Raw genomic sequence first — 20,289 nt, 5'->3', positions numbered from 1 at the left:
GGTTTCATCTTCTCTTTGACTTCCATTATGAAATGGGAGATAAACAACATGACTATGTAATTTGTTGTCCAAACTGGAATGAATTTGAGAGTGGAAAGTTTGCTCTTAATTATTTAGGAAACCAGGGCTAAAACAGAACTATTGCCCTGCTGAAATGAGATGTATTATCATCATAGTGATGAGTCACCAGGAGGACCAGTCTTGCAATATGAAGAATGGAATGCTGTTAATAAGGAAGGACATGAACATAACTAGACCTCAGTGTGATGGGTAACGATGTATTGTGCTAGACAAATTTTCCCCACATTTCCTATTTCCAGTTCCTATTTAATTCTTCTAATATCTCCCAACCTTATTATTGCTCACATATATTATATGTGTAATATATGTAAATTTTTATGTTCACATGTGTCTCTCCATTCTTGTGTACCCTTCAGTCTACAGCCATAGTTTATAATACCTGGCACAGCCCCATTCTTTCATCTAGAAATTTTGACCAGTAACCAAGGCTTACAAAATCATTCCTGACCAGTATACACCCAGTTTGATTCCTTTAGTATGCTATAGCCTGAATGTTTTTCTAAAACTAGAACGTTTTTCTAGTTTGTAGTTTCAAACTAGAAACTTGTTTGAGGTTTCAAATTCTATAAAGTACCTGACTTTATCAATTCCATGTTTGAAACATTGGGTACAATTACACATTCCAGATGAGGTGCAGCTTCCTGTCCGCGAATCCCTGAGAGTCCCCTCCTTGGAGGATAAGGGGAGCTTTGTTATCTGACTCCATGCCAGAAGTGACTCAACTCAGGCTATCTCTGGAGAAGAAAAACTAGCAAGGGGGCTGGGAATGCTGGAGCTGCTCATGGTCCCACTGCTTTGTCCTGATATGTCAACAGTCTATCAAACTCAGGCGAAAAGGGTTTATGCTATGTTGGGCTTTACTGTATGCCTCTGTCATCCTGGAGCCAGAGTCTGCTCCAGAGTGGGCTTGAGATGTTCAAAGGTTTAGGATAAGTCAGAGAAAGTAAGAGTCAATAATGGACCAAGATAATGCAAGGAAAGCTCTTAGCAATGCATGGCCTGTTACTGCCCCAGACAGGATCTCTGAGTTCTTTTCCAAACCAGAACCGAACACCTGTTCGTTTCCCAGCTCAGCAGAAACTCAAGTGTGACTAACTCAGGGATGCGCCATCCTGTGGCATACTTGCTGTTATTCCCCTCTGCCTTGTGCTCTGCAGACATTGTTAATCGATTGCAGCATGCCTTCCACCTGAGCCCTGGAATTACCTCATGCAGCCCTTTAGACAGCCTGTTAGATGAAACCTATTTCCATCTGCATTTTAGAATTAGACAATTTCTTGTTTTACCTGGTATGGATACAAACCAGGAATATTTAAGTACATTAGAATTATGAAAAATCCTGACACTAAACCATGAAAAAATTATTTCTCCAGAGGGAAGAACCAGCTGTGCAGTTCAACTCAGGAACTCTGGCCCTGAACAGGAAGGCCAAAAACAACCCGGATCCTACAATTTATCCAGTGCTTGACTGGAATGACATCAAATTTCAAGATGTGATCGGGGAGGGTAATTTTGGCCAGGTTCTTAAGGCGCGCATCAAGAAGGATGGGTTACGGATGGATGCTGCCATCAAGAGGATGAAAGGTCAGTGCTTGACCAGATCAAGTCAGCATTTCACTAGGGTGGGGAGAAAACTTCACTTCCTGTCAAATCTTTCCGCTATGGTCTTAAATTATTTAAACAGAAAATTGGCATGATGTCAAATACAGCTGTTCTGAACAATGGCAGGTGGCAGTTCCTTTGAGGTCAGCCGGTGATAGGGCCAGGCCATAAACATGAAGGCATGAGCTGTTTACATGCCACTGTCTCGAATCATTGGGATGTGACAATATAGATAGTTCTCTGTCACACATGGCTAACTTCAGGGGAACGCTGTTGTTTTTCTTGATGCGGTGGCTCTCAGAGTGGAGTGAGTATCTGAATCACCTGGAAGGCTTGTTAAAAACAAACTGTTGGGGTCCATCCTGGTTTCTGATTCAGCAAGTCTGGGGCGGAGCCAGAGGATTTGCATTTCTAATTAGCTCACAGGTGATGCTGATGCCAGGGTTTGGAGATCACACTTTGCAAACTACTGTCTTCGAGGATGATCTGCAACAGAGCTCCTGGAGACATTGTTAGAAATTCATCTTCTTGGCCTCTCTGTTGGGTCTAGTGTAGGTGAATTTCTTGGGGGGGGGGAACACATGAGAATCTGTGTTCTTAACATGTGTGCTCTGTGATCCTTCTGTATGCTCAAGTTTGAAAGCTACCAAACTAAGATCAGAAGAACTCCATCTTTTCCAGTTGTGTTCATCTCAGGACTGCTTGGTGCTTACCCACTTACCAAGATGGCTAATATACGTCCTGTGAGAAAGCAGACTGACCAGCTCACTGGCGGTCCTGGCTGTGTTCTCTTGTTGTGAGGAGTTTACGCGTCGCTTGACTAGGAAGCCACGGTGTTGTTTGTATAGCATCCGGCCTTGGAAAGCCATGAATTAGAGCAGGAATGTCATGAACTGTTGTTGTTTGTCACCTTCACAAAGCGGGCTCTCTAAGGTTGCTGCTAGGTTTTCCTTTTTGACAACGATATGGAACCTAAAGTTGGAATTAACCCTAAATCTCATTATGTCATTGCTACTTTTTGCAGTGTTGACAGAAAAGAAATAAAATAAATCAAACAGTGTCTGTGCTTAGGGATAGTAGTATGTTTCAAACACACACACACACATGCACACACACACATGCACAATCTTGCTTAGCATCCATAAATCTCTTTTCCATTTTGCTACATTAGTCATGAGGAGTTTGGGCATACAGTAAGGACAGAATGAGGGAACAGGGTATAGAATCTTGTAAAAGCCAGGCTTTTAAAATCTGAACTGAGCCTGATTGTCTCATGCCCGAGTGAAGAGGTGAAATAGCTTAAATGGGGCATCAAGGCAGAAATTATCTATAGAAAGAGTGATGCATTCAGAGGACAATGACCAAAGTAGGGAGACAACTTGTTTATAAAGAACTTCATTTTAAAAATGCTCCCAAGGCATTGACCCTCGGGCTTCTTGTGGTAAGAACAGTGTACCTGGCCTGGGATTGCCTACTAGCTAGTTTTATGGGTACCCTTAGCGCCTAGGAAACATTCCTGTAATTTCCAAGCACATTCAGGCCAGCACAGGGCCACCAGCACCCAACAGTCCCCCTTTTCCCACCTTTCCTATGCAATGCTATTTTTCAAAAAGCAGCACAAGTGCTTTGTCACTGACCAAGGCTGATCGGTTTGTGCAACAACCAGAGAGCGCCTTCCCTTCAGCCTGGTTGGTCCTGGAGATCCTTCTGACCAAATGCTAAGGGAGAGACAGGACTAAAAGACTAGTTTCCTGACCACTAAGCACTTCCATAAAAATACTGTGGGATTTGAGTTTCTATTTTAGCAGGACTGCTTTTTAGAAAAGCAAGTTAAAATGATGGTAATAAAGCAAGGTGTCTGCATTCCTTGTGTTGTTGCTCTGAAACTGGTTCTCCTGCTCAGCCTATTTATTGCTGGACAGTGGCTTCAGCTAGAACAGGTAGAGTCTAAAGTGGAGGCCACTCTGTCGCTACCAAGTCATTTCATGGGGTCTTTGAGAGTCGAAATGAGGAAAAGTGTAAAGCAGTGGTTCTCAAGCAGGGGTGGTTTTGCCTTTTGGGGGAACATTCAGCAGTATCTGGATACATTTTTGGCTGGGTTGCTGGTATCTAGTGGGAGAAGCCAGATGTGCTGCCAAACGTCCTATTGTGCACAGGACAGCTCCCAACAACAAAGAACTGTCAGCCCAAGGTGTCAGCAGTTCCAAGTACTCTTCCTAGAGTAATCTCTGGTTTCTGTACAGTTTTCTAGAGCTGATGGTGACTCTGAAGGTCCTCTGAGGGGAGCAGGACAGGACAGCTGTTTCCAAAGAGGTCTAACAGAGAGGGAATCACAACTCTTGATTTTTTTCCCAGAATATGCCTCCAAAGATGACCACAGGGACTTTGCTGGGGAACTGGAGGTTCTCTGTAAACTTGGCCACCACCCAAACATCATCAATCTCTTGGGAGCGTGTGAACATCGTGGTAAGATGCGCTTTTCCTATCTTTCCTGACAGAATTTTTTCTTTTGAAACAGGCACAGTCCATATTAAAATCAGTAAAGATAATAATCTTAAGAATGTTACCTTTTTTAAAAAAAAGTTGCAGTCTCAATCAGAATGTCTAGTCCCATTTATAAACTGTGCTGAGGTTTGACAACTTTCTGGAGGTAGGTCTCAAGGTTGGATCTTTTGCCCTCCGATGTGGTTCATCATTACTGCCCAGACGTTCCCATGGTTGCTGCAAACTCCCATCTTTGCTGACCCAGAGGTTTCCTCGACTGCTGTTGCTTAGGTAGATTGGGGAAGCCTTCAGCATCAGGAAGAGAGAAGTGCTTTGGCTCTTCTTAATTGCTTACCTTTTTCCCTCCAAACCCAAGACACTGATATTCTGAATGTGAAATCCATGAATGCCAATAATCAACTGTAATATGAAAGCATTGGTGATGATTAGGATGAAATAAGAACAATAATCTTATATCTGATTGAGCTTTATTTTTTTCCAAAACCATTACTGGTACAATTATGGTGGAACATTACAACTACCCTATGTAACACTCTTAAAGTTAACTTATATTATTGGTTTTTTTAAGATTTTATTTATTTATTTGACACACAGAGAAAGTTCACAAGTAGGCAAAGAAGCAGGCAGAGAGAGAGGAGGAAGCAGCCTCCCCACTGAGCAGAGAGCCCGATTTGGGGCTCGATCCCAGGACCCTGAGACCGTGACCTGAGCCGAAGGAAAGGCTTTAACCCATGGAGCCACCCAGGCATCCTTCAACTTATATTATCAATTCAGATATTACTGAGTACTTCCATGAGCTGACGTCTCCAGGCTACCTGGGTTTCTAGTTCTACAGGAATGCTTTCACTTAATTTCTCATGGAAAAGTTCGTGTCCACAAAAAAACTCCACACAGCAATTATTTACAAACTTGACAACCTCTTGTTGACTTTGCAGCACAAACAGCAACAATAGAAAAGAGACTACTTCCTCTTCCTCAATTTATTAAACTAAAAATACTGGGACTTCAAACAATATATCATTCTGTGATCCAATAAGGGTGTAATTCTGAAAGCCAGATCATGTCCCTTAGGTTAGATAATGAAGTAATGACATTTATTTTTGAGCTATTTCATGAAAAGAGTAATCAGCATGGGACAACAGTAAATGAAAAGTTTAAAAAAAAAAGTAACCACCATCAACAGAAAAATATGTATCTTCCAAATTTTTGCTCTATCATCACCTTAGCCCATAACTTGTTGGCTCTTAAAATTTGTAGTTCAGTAAGGAAGTGAGAAAGCATTGAGGTGTATCTTGACTTACAGTGTAACATGGTACAGTGTTAGACTTTTTTTTTTTTTGGCCAGAATTTCAATGTCTTAGAATGGCATTGAAGTTTACAATCACTTGACATTTTAAATTTAAAAAATGGTATACCAAAAAAATTTACCTCTAAAAGACAGTAAAATCAGTCTACTTTTCATCAACTCTAGAAATCAACATTTTTATGGAAGTAAGTAATTTTATTAAAACAAACAATTTGGAATAAAACTAAGACAATGGACCATAATTTGTTCGAGGATCTATTGTTTTATTTGTCTCTAAAAGTTTGAGTTTCCTCATCTCTCTAAGCAAGATGCAGTCTCTAACATTAGACTGTGCTGACCAGTGAGCTAATCAGCAATACAGTGACCAAGTACGAACTTCCAGGGAGGAATAGAGCCAGTAGAGAGAATGTTACCTGGTGTGGGTCCTTCTGCCATGGATACGGAATCTTTTCCTTTTTTAAAAATAATCTCAAGAAAAGTTAGAGACTAAATGGAATAACGTGCCTGGTTCATATTAGTTCTCCATCAATATTGACAAAAAAAAAAAAAAAAAAAAAAAGCTGACGTGCACCTGCTGTCCTAGAGCTTCTGAAGGGAAACACGTTCATTTCATTCTGCTCTTCTTACTGAGAGGGTGAAAGCATTCAGGAAGCTTCCATGTTAGTCCACTGGCGGCAGGAGGGAGGGGTGTGGGAGAGAGGGGACCCCGGGTTCAAGCATGGTGCCCTTTAAGCACGGCAGGAGCATGGAACTTCTCTTCCTCCTGTCGCCAGCGTTCCCAAGGTTGGTACCGCTAGACCTGTTGCTTTCAGATACCGAGTTTTATAAGCAGTTCCCAGGACCATAGCCCATCTCAGAAATTTCACAGCTGCTGAGAAGGTGATATGTCTCCCTTTCCCCCACAGGCTACCTGTACCTGGCCATCGAATACGCCCCCCATGGAAACCTCCTAGACTTCCTGCGCAAGAGCCGAGTGCTGGAGACCGATCCAGCCTTTGCCATCGCCAACAGCACCGCCTCCACGCTGTCCTCCCAGCAGCTTCTCCATTTCGCGGCAGACGTGGCCCGGGGTATGGACTACTTGAGCCAAAAACAGGTTTGTTGTGAGGACCTTGCTTTGGACATCTTTCCTTTAGAATTCTCTCCAGAATTAGAGTTGAGTTAAATCTATGCATTTTTCAATTCCTCTTCCCCAGTAATTCCCCTTAGAATCTCCCTAATTTTCATGTCTTTGTTACTGTTCTATTTGTATAGAGGTTAAAGCCGAACACTGGCAATACCTGTATTTAGTGAAGGTCGGCATATGCATTTGGTGAGGTGCCCTTACCCATCGTAGCTTCTCCTGGGTCCAAACGATGCGCAGTGGCAGAGGACTTACCTGGCAACGGGAAGATTTAGTGACTTGGGTTTCTTTTCTTTCTTTTTTCTTTTCCTTTCTTTCTTTCTTTCCCCACCATGAAATGCTTCCCAAGACATGGCAGGTCACTTGGCAGAACCCACTGAGGATTTTGGAGGGGGATGTTTAAGGGACTTGGATTCCTCACTTCTCTACTTCCCAGAGTTCTTGCCCCAGTGGCTCTGTGCCAGCAGAATGAAGCGAACAAGCAAAAATGCTGAAAATACATGATGTTTTTTAAAATTTCAGTTTATCCACAGGGATCTGGCTGCCAGGAACATTTTAGTTGGTGAAAACTATGTAGCCAAAATAGCAGATTTTGGATTGTCCCGAGGTCAAGAAGTGTATGTGAAAAAGACGATGGTAAGTTCAGAGCACAGACACGGAGAACGTCCTCCTCAGGGCCCCTCCCTCCCACGATGGCCCTTCTCTTGGAATACCTCCATTCTTTGGTGACTCGGGCACCTGGTTGTGTACCCCAGGAGTTAGTGCCCTGGCCCAGAACACATCCCTTCAGAGTTTTGATTCCTAAAATGCCCAAGGGCTCCACATTTACCAGTGAAAAGCCACCATCACATGTGGCCAAGGGATGGTATATGCAAGTCTCATGGTGTAGGGGCTCTGGTCTGCTTCTAGCCCAGGCCCTTAAGTGTCTCACCCCGAAACCTCTGAGGAGCTCCCTCAACCCCCTTTCATGTACAGCAAGCATAGGAAGGGCTAAAAAAAGGCAATTAACATACTTTCCAAATATAAAGGAAATAAATTAATGAGGTTCCTAAATCACAAGGAGGCCCTGGAGAGAAATTCATAACTTCTAAAGCCTCTTCATCACAAGTTCTCCACTGTCTCTCCAAGCCCACATCAAATCCACATACGCCTGATGATACCTCCTCTCCCAGATAGTGATATTTAATCTTGATGTACAAGATCCCAGAGAACGTCCCCACAGCAGGAGAGAAGCTGGACTCCTTCTGCTTCTGTGGCCCAGTGTAAATCATAACGCCCCAGAAATGCCCCCCACCAGGGACGTGAAAGCTGGGTGTCAACATGGCGCCGCCCTTGCTTTCCCTCTGTGGCTGGGAGAGTGCAGGACCTTGGCACTGACAAATCCTGTAGTCATCACATGTGTTTGGTGGCTCTACCCCAGTGGCACAGCTCCCCCTTCCCGAGGGCTGATGGACATTGCTCGGGCTCAGCTTCCCTGTGACTGTGGCAGTTTTCACACGGTCCCTTTATGTTTGTGGGTAACAAGGTGTCTCGCCAGGCTCAGGCTTCTGTATTTATTCTCTTATTCAGGTTTTTGTTTGTTTGTTTGTTTCTTGTTTTTCGCAATATACTTATTTTAGTTACTGACAAGATAACAATATTCAAGAATGTTTTGAAAAGGAAATGACCCATTGTTCACCCCCTTGACCCATTTTTATTTTTCCTTTACTTATTGCCTTCCACAAACATACATATTTTTATATGGTTACCATCCCAGTGAACATAACCGTTTTGGATCTTTCCAGTCCCTTTTTGGATGGGGGGTTTGAAGTGGGACCCCTTCGGCCTGTAGGGACCATCACACACAACCAGTGGGACTCCAGATGCTCATCGATGGCAATGCTTTCAGAAGCCATAGCCGCCTCCTTGAGGACTGGCTTCCGTGTAATACTTTTTTCTCTTGTTCTTTTCAGTTTTTCTGAATTTGCCTGACCCCAAACAGGCAATGTTTCTCTGCAGAGGGACTGGGCTTGTCTTAAAGAGCCAGGACCCGCCCCTCACCCATTTACTCCCACTGTCCCTGCTCCTCCTGGGCCACCTGAAGCTTGAGCTCTCCTTCACAGAGCTCCTCTCCTTGCTTCTCTCTGGCATCTGGGGGGCTGTGGTGCTCTGGGTGATGGGGTAGAGGCACTAACACAGTTTACGCCACAACCTACACATTTTATCTGGATCCTGCCCTCCGATTCCTAAGAAAAAGGCTGCTTTGCTTGGCATTTCATAAAGGGCAGGGATTTCGGCAGTCTTGGAAAGTTTGGGGAAAATGTTTAGAGGGTTAGAACACTTAGGTAGGTCAGAACTTAATTCTGTCTGCTAGCAGCTGGGTGAAGTGTCGTGGCAGCACCGTCTGGGAGGAATGACACAGGGACAGCCCAGGCTGAGGAAAGATGAGGGAATGGAGAGAAGCCGGCTCCCGGCATGAAGGGTGTAGTGTGGAGAGTGACCACCAGAGGGCAGGGTGGCTGCCTTCCCTCGCCTACCGTTTAAATCCATGATTTTCTACTCCTTGCACTCCAGAATTTCTGGGAAGCTTTCAAAAAGTACAGATGCGGAGTCCTATGGCTGAGATACTATGATTCAGCTGCCTTGGGATGAGGCTCCTACATCAGTTTCTGTTTTTTTAAGTCCCCCAGGTGATGCTAATATTGGAAGTGCTGGAAGCCAACACACTAAGTGATTTGGGGCTTTTTATTATCATGGATAGATCCATCCCCTCATCATCGATTTATTTATGACCACAATGTTTCATGCCTGTGCTAGGTTTTGGGGTAACACAAATTGAGCTAGTCTCAACTTCTAAAGAGCTCGGACAAACAATGAACGATTGTTAACAGTTGGTGAGTGCCAAGGGCCAGGAGGGCACAGAGGAGGAACACACACTGAACTGAGCCCGTGTGGAGTCATGAGGGCTCCCTGGAGGAGGCCAGCTCCTGGGTTTTACAAATGTTAAACAGATATTGGAGACACAGGAATGAATTGGATCACCTGGAGGGTACAGTCTATATAAAAACTTAGAGGCAAACATTCAGGTCAAGTAATTCAATGTGGCTGGAATGTAATGCAGAGAAAGAGAGTTAAAATTTAGGGTGGGAGGAGGAAGGGGTTATAACGTCTTCTTGTAGATTCTTGATTTCCAGCTAAAACATTTTGGATTCAGTTAGGGACTTGAGATCTTGAGACCATAAGGGACATTGAAGAACTTGAAGAAAAGGAACCGTGTGGCTGGATTTGCCATTTCGAGTTGGTCTGGCCATGGTGAGGAGGACTGATCCTTAGGGAGTAAACTCTGAAGCAGGAAGGTCAGTTAAGAGGTTGTCCTCAGGTAAGAGGTGATGGTGGCCTAAATCATGGAGAGCGCGCAAGGGGAACAGGTGGAAGTGGAAAGATCCTAAAGATGTCAATTGAGAAAAATAAAAAAGTGAACGTGGAAATTAGTCATTGGGAGGTGTGAGATCAGAAGCTAGCAGGTACCTAGAAGCAAAGACAAGACAGAAAATGTTGATGACACCTTCCATTCTTGTGGAGGGGAAGAAGCAGCTAGGATAAGAGATCGGCAGTGGGGAGTGGTGGGCATGGAGTGAAGGGAGGTACAAATGTTGAGGATACATTGAAGAAGTGGGTTTAAGAAGAGACAGTTTTGTAACTGACCTGTAAGGTAGCAATCAGGACTTACGATCAGAAAGAGCTTCAGAATATCACTACTTCACAAAGATCTAGGAGACAAGGGCATGTTCAGAAATAGTTTTTGCGGTCCAGGGCACAGCTTGTCTCAGGATGGTTGGTCTGGGAGAATATCTGCTCCTGTTTCAGGGGGGCTGAAAAGACCCCCCGCACACACACATAGTGCTGGTTGTTGCCCCACTTCTTGGCTACTGTGGGCTGAAACACCACTGTTGGAGCTTGGACAAAACCCTGGAAGGGAGGCAGCCATCTCTCAGGAGGGCCCATGAGATTCTCTGGGTGGGTCTTTAGGAAGGCAGCCCCCAAATCACGTAAAACTAGGACTAACACCTAGAAGTCAAACTTCCCAGCATTCAGTCCACATTCCTTTTTGCCAGGTTGGACTTAAAGAAATGGGGACAATCTGGATGGAGTCAGGGCCGGGCCCCCAAAGATGAGTGTCCCTCACGACACTCCAAACCCAGTGAAAACTGCACTGACAGGAAGTTATTTCTTCCTCCACTGATGTGCATGTGCCCTGTTCCCTTTGGTCTGAAATGTTCTTCTCTCCCCAGGCCACCTGCTGAACCTACACATCTTACAGGACCCAAATCCGAAGTCCCCTTGTCTGAAAGTCTGCCCCATCTCCTCCAGGCACAGTTGGTCACGTGACATGGCCTGAGCCTTTCCCAACTTACAGTTTAATTCCTGGTTTCTCTGCCTCTCTCCCCTTTCAAGCCTCTGAGAGCCACAAAGCGAATAAATGAAATGCTCACCAAGAGGGCACACAGCCGTCCACACATACACATGCCCATGCTTACAATTCTTCTTTATATAAAACTCCTGTAGGGACTCCTTGAAGTAAGCAGGGCTTAATCTTTGCATGTCTTCGGATTTGAGAATGCTCTTGTGCATGGTATGTACACAAACAGCAATTCCTGCTTCTACCACCCCATATGTCTGGAAATTCCAAGTTGAGTTCCCCGTGGGCTTGGGTGAAGCAGGGCTCCAGGCAAGTTACATGTCTTGGGCAGGGGCCCTGCCTTGACTAAGTGGCATCTCACTTTGTTCTCTCCAGGGAAGGCTCCCGGTGCGCTGGATGGCAATCGAGTCACTAAATTACAGTGTGTATACAACCAACAGTGACGTGTGAGTATGCCTTTTATTTTGAGGGTTTTTTTTTTTTTTCCCCCAGGAAAGTAAGCATTTAACAGAGGTCTTAACGAGAGGCAGGAATATGATGTTCCTCTGTAGAAGAAAGCTAGTCCGTAAGCCCAGGAAATAAATTAATAGTCTACAAAATGCAGCCTCAGAGCAGAAAGACTGTTCTCATGGTCGAAGATCATTGGGGGCAGGTTGTGGGTTTTATTCCGCCTGTCAAGGGGAAGTCGTGACTTCTCAATCACCAGAGAATCAAGGGGCGTGTGGGGTTTCCTGTGGCTCCACATCCCCGACTGAGTTCTGCATACAGGTGGGGGGTGGGGGGCAGCCCAGACTAGCTGCTGGGGTCAGAGGTGGCAGGGGCAGAAGGCAGGCTGGGTCTAGAGCGCGTCTCTGCTCGCAGCCTGCAGGGACGAGTCTCAGGCTGGCGGTGGAAGGGAGGGTTGGGAGCGAGACCTCGGCCGCCTGGCCCATACCTTAATGACGGCAGGAGAAACTGAGGCCTCAAGGGTTGAGGTGACTTGTCCAGGGAGTTTAGCTTCTGCCTGGGGAAGGGCGGGGGCTTGGCGAGTACTTGTGTCCTCCCCGCGTGCAACGTGCCTCTGGGGTGTTCGCTCACTTCCTCTCTGTGACCGAGGCAGCAGCTGGTGTCCCCACTTTCCGAACACACGAAGAGGCTTCAGGCGGTTCAGCAACTTGTCCTAGGTCATGCGAGTGCCAAGGTGGTAGAGCTGGAATTTAACTCCAGTCTGTCAGCTTGGCCTTGGCCCTGCTGCCCCGACACCGCCCCGTGCTCTCTGCTGGAAGCGAGTGGGGGCTCTAACCTGGTTTCCCTGTTAGAATCCTGACCTTGGCCGAAGAGGGGAGAAGCACGTGCCCCTGCGGGGCCCTGTCCCAGGGAGCGCATGCTTAACACTTCCTTTTCGGCAAAGTGTCCGTCACCCTGACTTTTGAGGCAGGAAACTAACCTGTCAGCTGGTGTCAGCTTGTCTGTCGGTGATTGGACTCCCCGTTGTGTCCCCTGCAGGTGGTCCTATGGAGTGCTGCTCTGGGAGATCGTGTCCTTAGGTGAGTGTCCACGTTCATCTACGGCAAGACTTCAGGCACTCGGAGCCGGCCCTCCTGGGCCCCCTCGCTGTGTAATTCCACCGGTGCCATTTTTACGTATTTCTGTATTTACGTGGCACCACCGGTTAGGACTGGGAAATAGAATTTGATAGGTTTCTGTCTGTGCTTATTCCTGTCTTTCTTTTTTGAGAGCCCTATAGCTAATGTCATACCTAATACTAACGACCTGGTGTCTGCCAGCTACACTAGAGCTTGTGTCTGTGGGCGCAGAGATGTCCCAGAACTATTGCAAATTTGCTTGAAGATGGCACGCTACACAGCCGTGAGAAGTCCTTTCCGAAGGCCAGTTAATAGTCTGTGAAAACATGTGTGTCAAAACCCAGCAACTGGGGCACCTGGGTGGCTCAGTGGGTTAAAGCCTCTGCCTTCAGCTCAGGTCATGATCTCAGGGTCCTGGGATCGAGCCCTACATCAGGCTCTCTGCTTGGCAGGGAGCCTGCTTCCTCCTCTCTCTCTCTGCCTGCCTCTCTGCCTACTTTTGATCTCTGTCTGTCAAATAAATAAATAAATAAATCTTTAAAGAAAACAAACCCAGCAACTGCCTTACACTAGGACCCCCGTTGAGTAAATACTGCCCATGAAAAACCTGGAAAGACCACACCAGAGTGATACACACTATTGCTTGCTCTCTTCCTACTTTTTTGTATTTTCCAAGTTTTCTGTCATTTGACAGTAACTATTACAGATCAAACAGGAAGTGGATAATCTAATGGCAGACTCCCAAGTAGGGAAAAGATACCACTCATTGGGACGCTAGACAAGTTGTGTGGGCTGACTCAGGGAAGAGAATAGCCCTGTGAGTAACAGCCCTGTGAGCCCTGAACTGGATCTTTCCACCGAGGAGATGGCTGCCCTGTGACGTGGTTGGTGGCATCTGGGCAGCTGTGCTGTGTGGTGGGTTTGCTCAGAGGGAGGGTCACGCTGGGTGGGCACCTCCCTTGCCACACCCTTTCTCCCCGTCTCTCTGCTTGAGAGGCTTGGGGCAGGAGACCCTGTGTGCCAACTAGCAGGGCCTGAGGGTGACGTGGTTTCCTGTCTTCCAGGTGGCACCCCCTACTGCGGGATGACATGTGCAGAGCTCTACGAGAAGCTGCCCCAGGGCTACAGACTGGAGAAGCCCCTGAACTGTGATGACGAGGTGTAAGTCAGGCTCCGCGCTGGGGCCCTGTCACCTTGACCTCCCCCACATTTCTTGAACACACACACTCTCATGGAAGGGGCGTCTGCTTCATACACACGTCGCCATCCCAAACAGCCAAAATGGAGGAGGAGGGTAGGGAGCTCCTTGAACTCAGAGCATGGTGCAGTGGGCAGGGATGAAGAGCTTTATCGGCATAGAAATCCAGCAGGAAGTTAAGGCAGTGATACCAGGAAGGTGGAAATGAGGAAAGGCCCCAAATGCAGAAAAGATCTGAAATTCATAAATAAATGTATGAAACCTTGAGGCTAACTTTGGAGAGAGAGATTTCAGAGCTGTGACGTTAGGAAGATGGATTTTTTTTTTTTTTTTTAAATCACAGAATCTTGATTCTGCAAGGATCATTTTCCAGGAATCAGAATTATTCCCCAGGGAAGAATGAGTAGCTTTTGTGAAACCACCATTCCCAGAACTCCCTGAAGGAGCTGCTGCCTGAAGGGCGTAATGTGAAAGGGCAAGGCGCTAGGTTCAGCAAAGAATTTATTATCCACACGGAGTTACTTTCTGAGAAAGCGTGTTATTCCTTAGGTTTCTGCTACAAGAGGCATGAACCTAGACCACGCTAGGTGGCTAGACTTCTGTGGCTGTAAGTTTCCCTTTAGACATTGTTCCCTATGTGAAATTTTGAGCCCTACCCAACATTGCTTCTTTAAAAAAACCAAATTAACATACAATGTATTATTTGCCCCAGGGGTACAGGTCTGTGAATCATCAGCCTTACACCACAGCACTCACCATAGCCCATACCCTCCCCAGTGTCCATCACCCAGCCAGCCTCTCTCTACCTCCCTCCCCGCAGCAACCCTCAATTTGTTTTGTGAGATTAAGAGTCTCTTAAGTTTTGTCTTCCTCTCAATCCCATCTTGTTTCATTTTTTCCTTCCCTACCCTCCACAGTCCCCCAGCCTGCCTCTCAGATTCCTCACATCAGAGAGATCTTTCGGTCCATAGTCAGACATTGCTTCTCTAGGTCTAGGCTGGGTCCCAGGAATCTGCCTTTTAATGCAAGTGGTTCTGACCATATTGGGGAGCGTACTGCCTTAGACCAGTGCTTCCACACGGTGTTCCCGGGACACACAAGATGCAAATAGGTAATGTAAGAGGGAAGGAATTCTATGGTCTCTTACGTGGGGCAAGTTCCAGGTTAAGTCAGGTTACACAGGTTTTTTTGTTTGTAAGGGCAAGACTTCTCAAGCTTTGACTCTGCTACTCCCTAAGGGGGAGACGCAATAGGTGAGAATCTTGCAAATTACTCTTGAAAATAGGAGTCTTAAAAAAAAAAAAAAAGAATTAACATTTTGAGAGATGTGGCATTCCAAGAGAAATGCTGCCCTAGATGCATGCATGAGTCGGTTCTTTCCAGTCAGGAGAGCTGAGACCAAGATCCCGCAGGAATGGTACTCAGGATGGGCACTAGTTTTCCTGACAGAAGAAAGGGGGACCGGTGGGGCGAGGAGGGAGGCCAGAGAGAAACCCGGTGCTCTACTTTTGTGCTGCCGCGTAAGCGCAGATGCCCACGTGTGAAATGGCTCCCTCTCTTCTCTCGCTCCGGTGCCCCACAGCAGGACAGGCCCAGGACTGACGCAGAGTCACGGAGTTCACTGCTTAACCCTTTGTGTTCACAGGTACGACCTCATGCGACAGTGCTGGCGGGAGAAGCCCTACGAGAGGCCCTCGTTTGCCCAGATCCTGGTGTCCTTGAACAGGATGTTAGAAGAACGCAAGGTGAGCGCGGAGTTCCGGGCAGACTCTGGAGTCACACTTCATCACGCGTCCCCTGTGGTTAAAAAGAAATAGCTGATACAGTTCAGCAAGGCGGTCTGGGCGTAGCCTGAGGCAACAGAGGGACATGAAGGATGTGGCCCCCAGCTCTGAGGATGTTACAGTGTCCGAGTTAATCAGATTTCCCTAAAAGAGAGAGTCACTCGGTAGGACAGATAGAATGACCTCTGAGTTAGAAGGAACCTCATCAGTAATGGAGCCTGATTCTTGGATTTTGCAGAAGAAATCTATACAAAGAGGAGAGATGGAGGTGTCCAAGGGCACACAGCCGGGAACCGGTACAGCCTGGTCTGCAGGGTTCTAGGGGGCAGGGGCAGGAATTCTATAAAAAGGTCTAGCAGGTGGTTGGCTGTACAAATCTGAGGTTGAAAAGACAAATTTAGGTTATAGAACTGGACGAAAAGTTACCACCACCCGAGGGGTAATTAAACCAGAGATGTGGGTGAGGTCAGAGAGAAATGGGGACTGAGAACGATCCTGAGAGACTGGGACATTTCCGGGGGGCCACACCAGGACAAGAAAGAATGGCCTAGACACGGAGGAGAGTGCAAGGGTGAAGTCTTAGGTGCAGAAGGTCAGGGATGCATTTCAGGAAGAAAGCCAGCAAATACAACATGGGGACTGAGGACAGAAAAACATCCCCTAGGTACCTAGTATTTGAATCAAAACAAGTTAAGGAAACTAGGGTCTGATGATTCCTGCCCCTGGCAGTGGCAGAACACTGTTAGACCACTGTTCTAGACGCTGTTGTTCTCAACCACTCTTGCTCTCGTAGACCTACGTGAATACCACGCTTTATGAGAAGTTCGCCTACGCCGGGATCGACTGCTCTGCCGAGGAAGCTGCCTAGAACAAATCACACCCATCTGTACGTAACATTGCCCCTTCCCCGGCCTGTCAGACCCTTGATGCCAAGAAAGCCAGCAAGACTCTGCCAAGAGAGGGGACACAGAATATACAAATGTATATATATTGCTGTATGTCTGGGACGAGACCACAAAAACCCGTGCGTGTGAATCTGTAGGACCCTTTGCCTCTACTAGGACTGTATATACCGTTTTGAGTAAGAATGTGCTGAACTCAGAATGCCTGTTGGTGGTTTCATATGCAATAATATATTTTTCTAAAAATATGGACTTTACAGGAAGGTGTGTGAGTACAATTACTATGATGCCTAACTCATTAGCATTCTGGATTGTTTTTGATATTTACCTTCATAGTGAATGCTGTAAAATGTTTTGCTGTATAGAAAAAAGATGTTAATAAATGTCACACCAACCCTGGTGGAACCGGTGAGGAAATTGGGGGAAATAGGTTAGTTCTATCAGGACATAGTTGAACATTTACAAGGGATTCTTCGATTCCTCAACTGTAGAAGCCATTTCAATGTCATTTGCTCATTGGACCCCACTGTCATGTGTGTCCAGAGCCAGTGTGTCCAGAGTCCAGTCCAGAGTGCTACCATCTAAAAGGGGACTCAACTCTCCTTCAGTGTGCATCTAAGGAACTTTAAAGAAGTACAAGTTTGGTAAATCAACGGGATTTAGTTTTAGTTTCTCTGGTGACACTGCTTTGTGTATTTTAAGAAATCAAGTAGGACGCCTAGGGCTCTATTTGGAAGACATGTGACATTCGTACCAACAGAACACCACGTATTGCACATTGTAAAGTTCCCTGTTGATCAGCTGTGAGTCTGCAGTTTATATGGTAGGCACACATCGCCATGAGATCTCATAGTAAGTGAATAAATGTCTTGCGTACCTGTTTTTTGTCTGGGAGTGTTTCTCCTAGGTCATGCCTGATGTCAAGTTCCTGTCCTCCAACTGTGTTGGTGAGATGCCCATAGTGCGGTGGGTGGGGACTCCAGCTGGAAGGACTGGAAACATCGAGAAGTGTTCGGGTGAGCCCCTTTTCTTGTAGCAGCGCTCTGTGCCCCCAGTAGTGCGCCAGTGTCCACTGAGGGCTTAGAACAGCAGTCTTTTTTTTTTTTTTTTTTTTTTAAAGATTTTGACAGATCACAAGTAGGCAGAGAGGCAGGCAGAGAGAGAGGAGGAAGCAGCCTCCCTGCTGAGCAGAGAGCCCAATGTGGGGCTGGATCCCAGGACCCTGGGATCATGACCTGAGCCAAAGGCAGAAGCTTTAACCCAATGAGACACCCAGGTGCTCCAGAACGGCAATCTCTTAACTGGGATAGTGTGAAATCGGTCGACATAGAGCATAAAGTTCCCTGTTCCTTCCACTTGATCCACCTCGTGTGTTCAAAGACAATAGCAGGGCCCTTTGTTCCCAACGGCATTCTCCAGGGGAGAGCGCACATGCAAGGCTGCCAGCAGACAGAGTCAGCAGCCGGAAATGCGCGAAGAGTCCTTGGGCTTTTTACCACATGTTGTGGAGATACTCCTGACAGCCCCTGGTTTGAAAGTACGTGGAACTGAGCAAGGAGGACCTGAAAACGCAGATAATCCCTTCATTGCATGTGGCATTGCAACACATCTCCCCCCCCCCCAATAGTCTTTCTTAATTCATATTACTTAAATTCATAATGATTAAAATTTGTATTATTTTACTTTACATCAAGTACATGATAAGAGAGATGGCTGAGAAGTACCTGGGGCAGCAAGAAAAACATGTTCAGGCATCACTGAGTTACTTGAAAGTCACAACACGGAGGCAGCCAAACCGACGTACGCTTGAGGGCATCTCACAAGCAACCGTCAGAAGGTAGCAGGTGTACTTCCCGCCAGAAGCCCTCCTATTAATTACTCTGACTCTCCTGTACTATTGGCAGTGAAACCTTTGTAATTTTGTAGCATGTTAGCAACATTAATACTGAAGATTCGTACTCAAGGGTAATCAAACTGAATCAGGTCAGGTACTTCCCCATGATGAGAAAGCAAGAAAGATGGAGCTAACCCCTCAAAGGAATGAGACAGGTCCGGCACTGAACACAGGTTAGTGTGTTCAGAAGATCCCTAGGACTCTGCCTGAAAAAAATAAGTTATGAATTAAAATCCAGTCACAGTACACCAGTTAGAATACAAACATTACCCAACAGCCAAATGACCCAAAGCTTTATGTTAACAGAGCACACTGAAAAGTTTACATTTACTTTGTGAGGAAAATCTATTTATATATGAGACCTAAAAAAAATGTGTTAGATAATGATAGTTTTCGATATTTGGAGAGAAAGAAATGTACGTAACCAGAGACGTGACCCTTGAGGAGGCCACTGCTCCACTGTAAACCGTACTCCTTGGTAAACCTGTCACCCTAGATCCATCAAGAAGAGTCGAAAATTCAAAGCAACTTAATCCTCCCCATTAACCGCCCCCCACCCCACTCACAACTTTTGTTGGAAATTGAAGAAAAAGGTCAAGAAAGTTCCTACCATCATAGACCCAACTCTACCGCCAGCCGCAGAGGCGTCCCTGAAACCCCACGACAGGGATTTAAGATGTGCTCGGGCAGAGCGATCACTCCTTTCCTTTCAGGTCTTGTTTTACCTTCCAGAGAACCAGTTCTATGAAGGCAGTTGCATTTTCACTTGAACTATGACCTTCAAGCAGTACAGAATAGAAGACAACGTGTCAGACCCACAATGACTGCATCCATGACATTACCCACAGCGGTTCTCAAAATGAAGCCTTGAGTTCGTGTTTATAAAAAATTAACACCAGGCACTTACCAACACATGATTCTGAATGCTTTGTAAAGATTATACATAAATCTAGATTTAGCAAACCTCTCCCTTTTCCTACATAGGCTGTCCCCACGTTGTCACTGCCTTGCTGTGACAAGATAGCACATTGTTACCTTCTCTGTAAACCCCTTTTCCAGAGAACAACAAAGTGGGAGAGCTTAGTAAAAGATCTGGCAAAAAGCCAAACATAGTGCTAGAAAAAGTGCAACTCTCTACACAGAGAATGACCCGAAATACAAGTAGATAAAATTTACCCCAAGTATAAAGCCTACAGTTCTGATGAGAATAATAAATGATGTAGGAGGTTAAATGAGAAAAATCATATGATCACCATGTCTAAAATGGTATGGTATTTTTCACTTGTGTTATTCTGGAAAAAATGGGTAGTATATGTTTATATAAGCTGTTTTTTGTTAAATGAAATATTTTCCTGTCTAAGGTTCAAGACGGTTTTCTTTTTTTTTTTTTTTTAAAGATTTTATTTATTTGACAGAAATCAGAAGTAGGCAGAGAGAGGAAGGGAAGCAGGCTTCCCGCCAAGCAGAGAGCCCAATGCGGGGCTCAATCCCAGGACCCTGGGATCACGACCTGAGCCGAAGGCAGAGGCTTTAACCCACTGAGCCACGCAGGCGCCCTTCAAGACGGTTTTCAATAGAACACATTACATTTTATAACAGAATATTGTGGGAATTTTTTGAGATGTATTTTTAGCAAAACAGATAAATACCCACTGTGAGGCAGCAGTAGTGTCTTACACACAAAGAATCAAAGAATAAAGACCATAGGGTATAGCTGATATGTTGTACAATTAATGACACAGTCAGAGGGCCTTCCCATGTCTTAGTTATCTTTAGAAACTCAGCACTATAACAAATTTTAAAATAGGCAGAATTAGTTTTCTTAGAATTCTCTATTGTGCCAAAGAGGAGACTACATGGGTATGCGTGAATGTACAGAGTAACCCCCATTCCAAGGCAGACACTGCTTGACTGTGCATATGGCAATGCC

General features: G+C 45.7%; 1 protein-coding gene across 2 annotated transcripts in view; it reads left to right on the top strand.

Annotated features, from left to right (window-relative positions):
• Positions 1-16,859, top strand: part of TEK (TEK receptor tyrosine kinase) — a 96,073-nt gene extending 79,214 nt beyond the window's left edge. For both annotated transcript variants that reach the window (XM_032306250.1, XM_032306251.1), the window contains exons 15-23: positions 1,455-1,665; positions 4,039-4,149; positions 6,400-6,590; positions 7,140-7,253; positions 11,392-11,462; positions 12,502-12,542; positions 13,646-13,742; positions 15,425-15,524; positions 16,357-16,859. In XM_032306250.1, the coding sequence (XP_032162141.1) occupies positions 1,455-1,665; positions 4,039-4,149; positions 6,400-6,590; positions 7,140-7,253; positions 11,392-11,462; positions 12,502-12,542; positions 13,646-13,742; positions 15,425-15,524; positions 16,357-16,431 (1,011 nt within the window). In that variant the 3' untranslated portion in view covers positions 16,432-16,859. The remainder of the gene's footprint in view (positions 1-1,454; positions 1,666-4,038; positions 4,150-6,399; positions 6,591-7,139; positions 7,254-11,391; positions 11,463-12,501; positions 12,543-13,645; positions 13,743-15,424; positions 15,525-16,356) is intronic.
• Positions 16,860-20,289: the final 3,430 nt, after the last annotated feature.

The sequence above is a fragment of the Mustela erminea genome, chromosome 12 (assembly GCF_009829155.1).
Source record: "Mustela erminea isolate mMusErm1 chromosome 12, mMusErm1.Pri, whole genome shotgun sequence".
NCBI classification, from domain to species: domain Eukaryota; kingdom Metazoa; phylum Chordata; class Mammalia; order Carnivora; family Mustelidae; genus Mustela; species Mustela erminea.
This window is presented reverse-complemented; position numbering and strand designations above follow the sequence as displayed.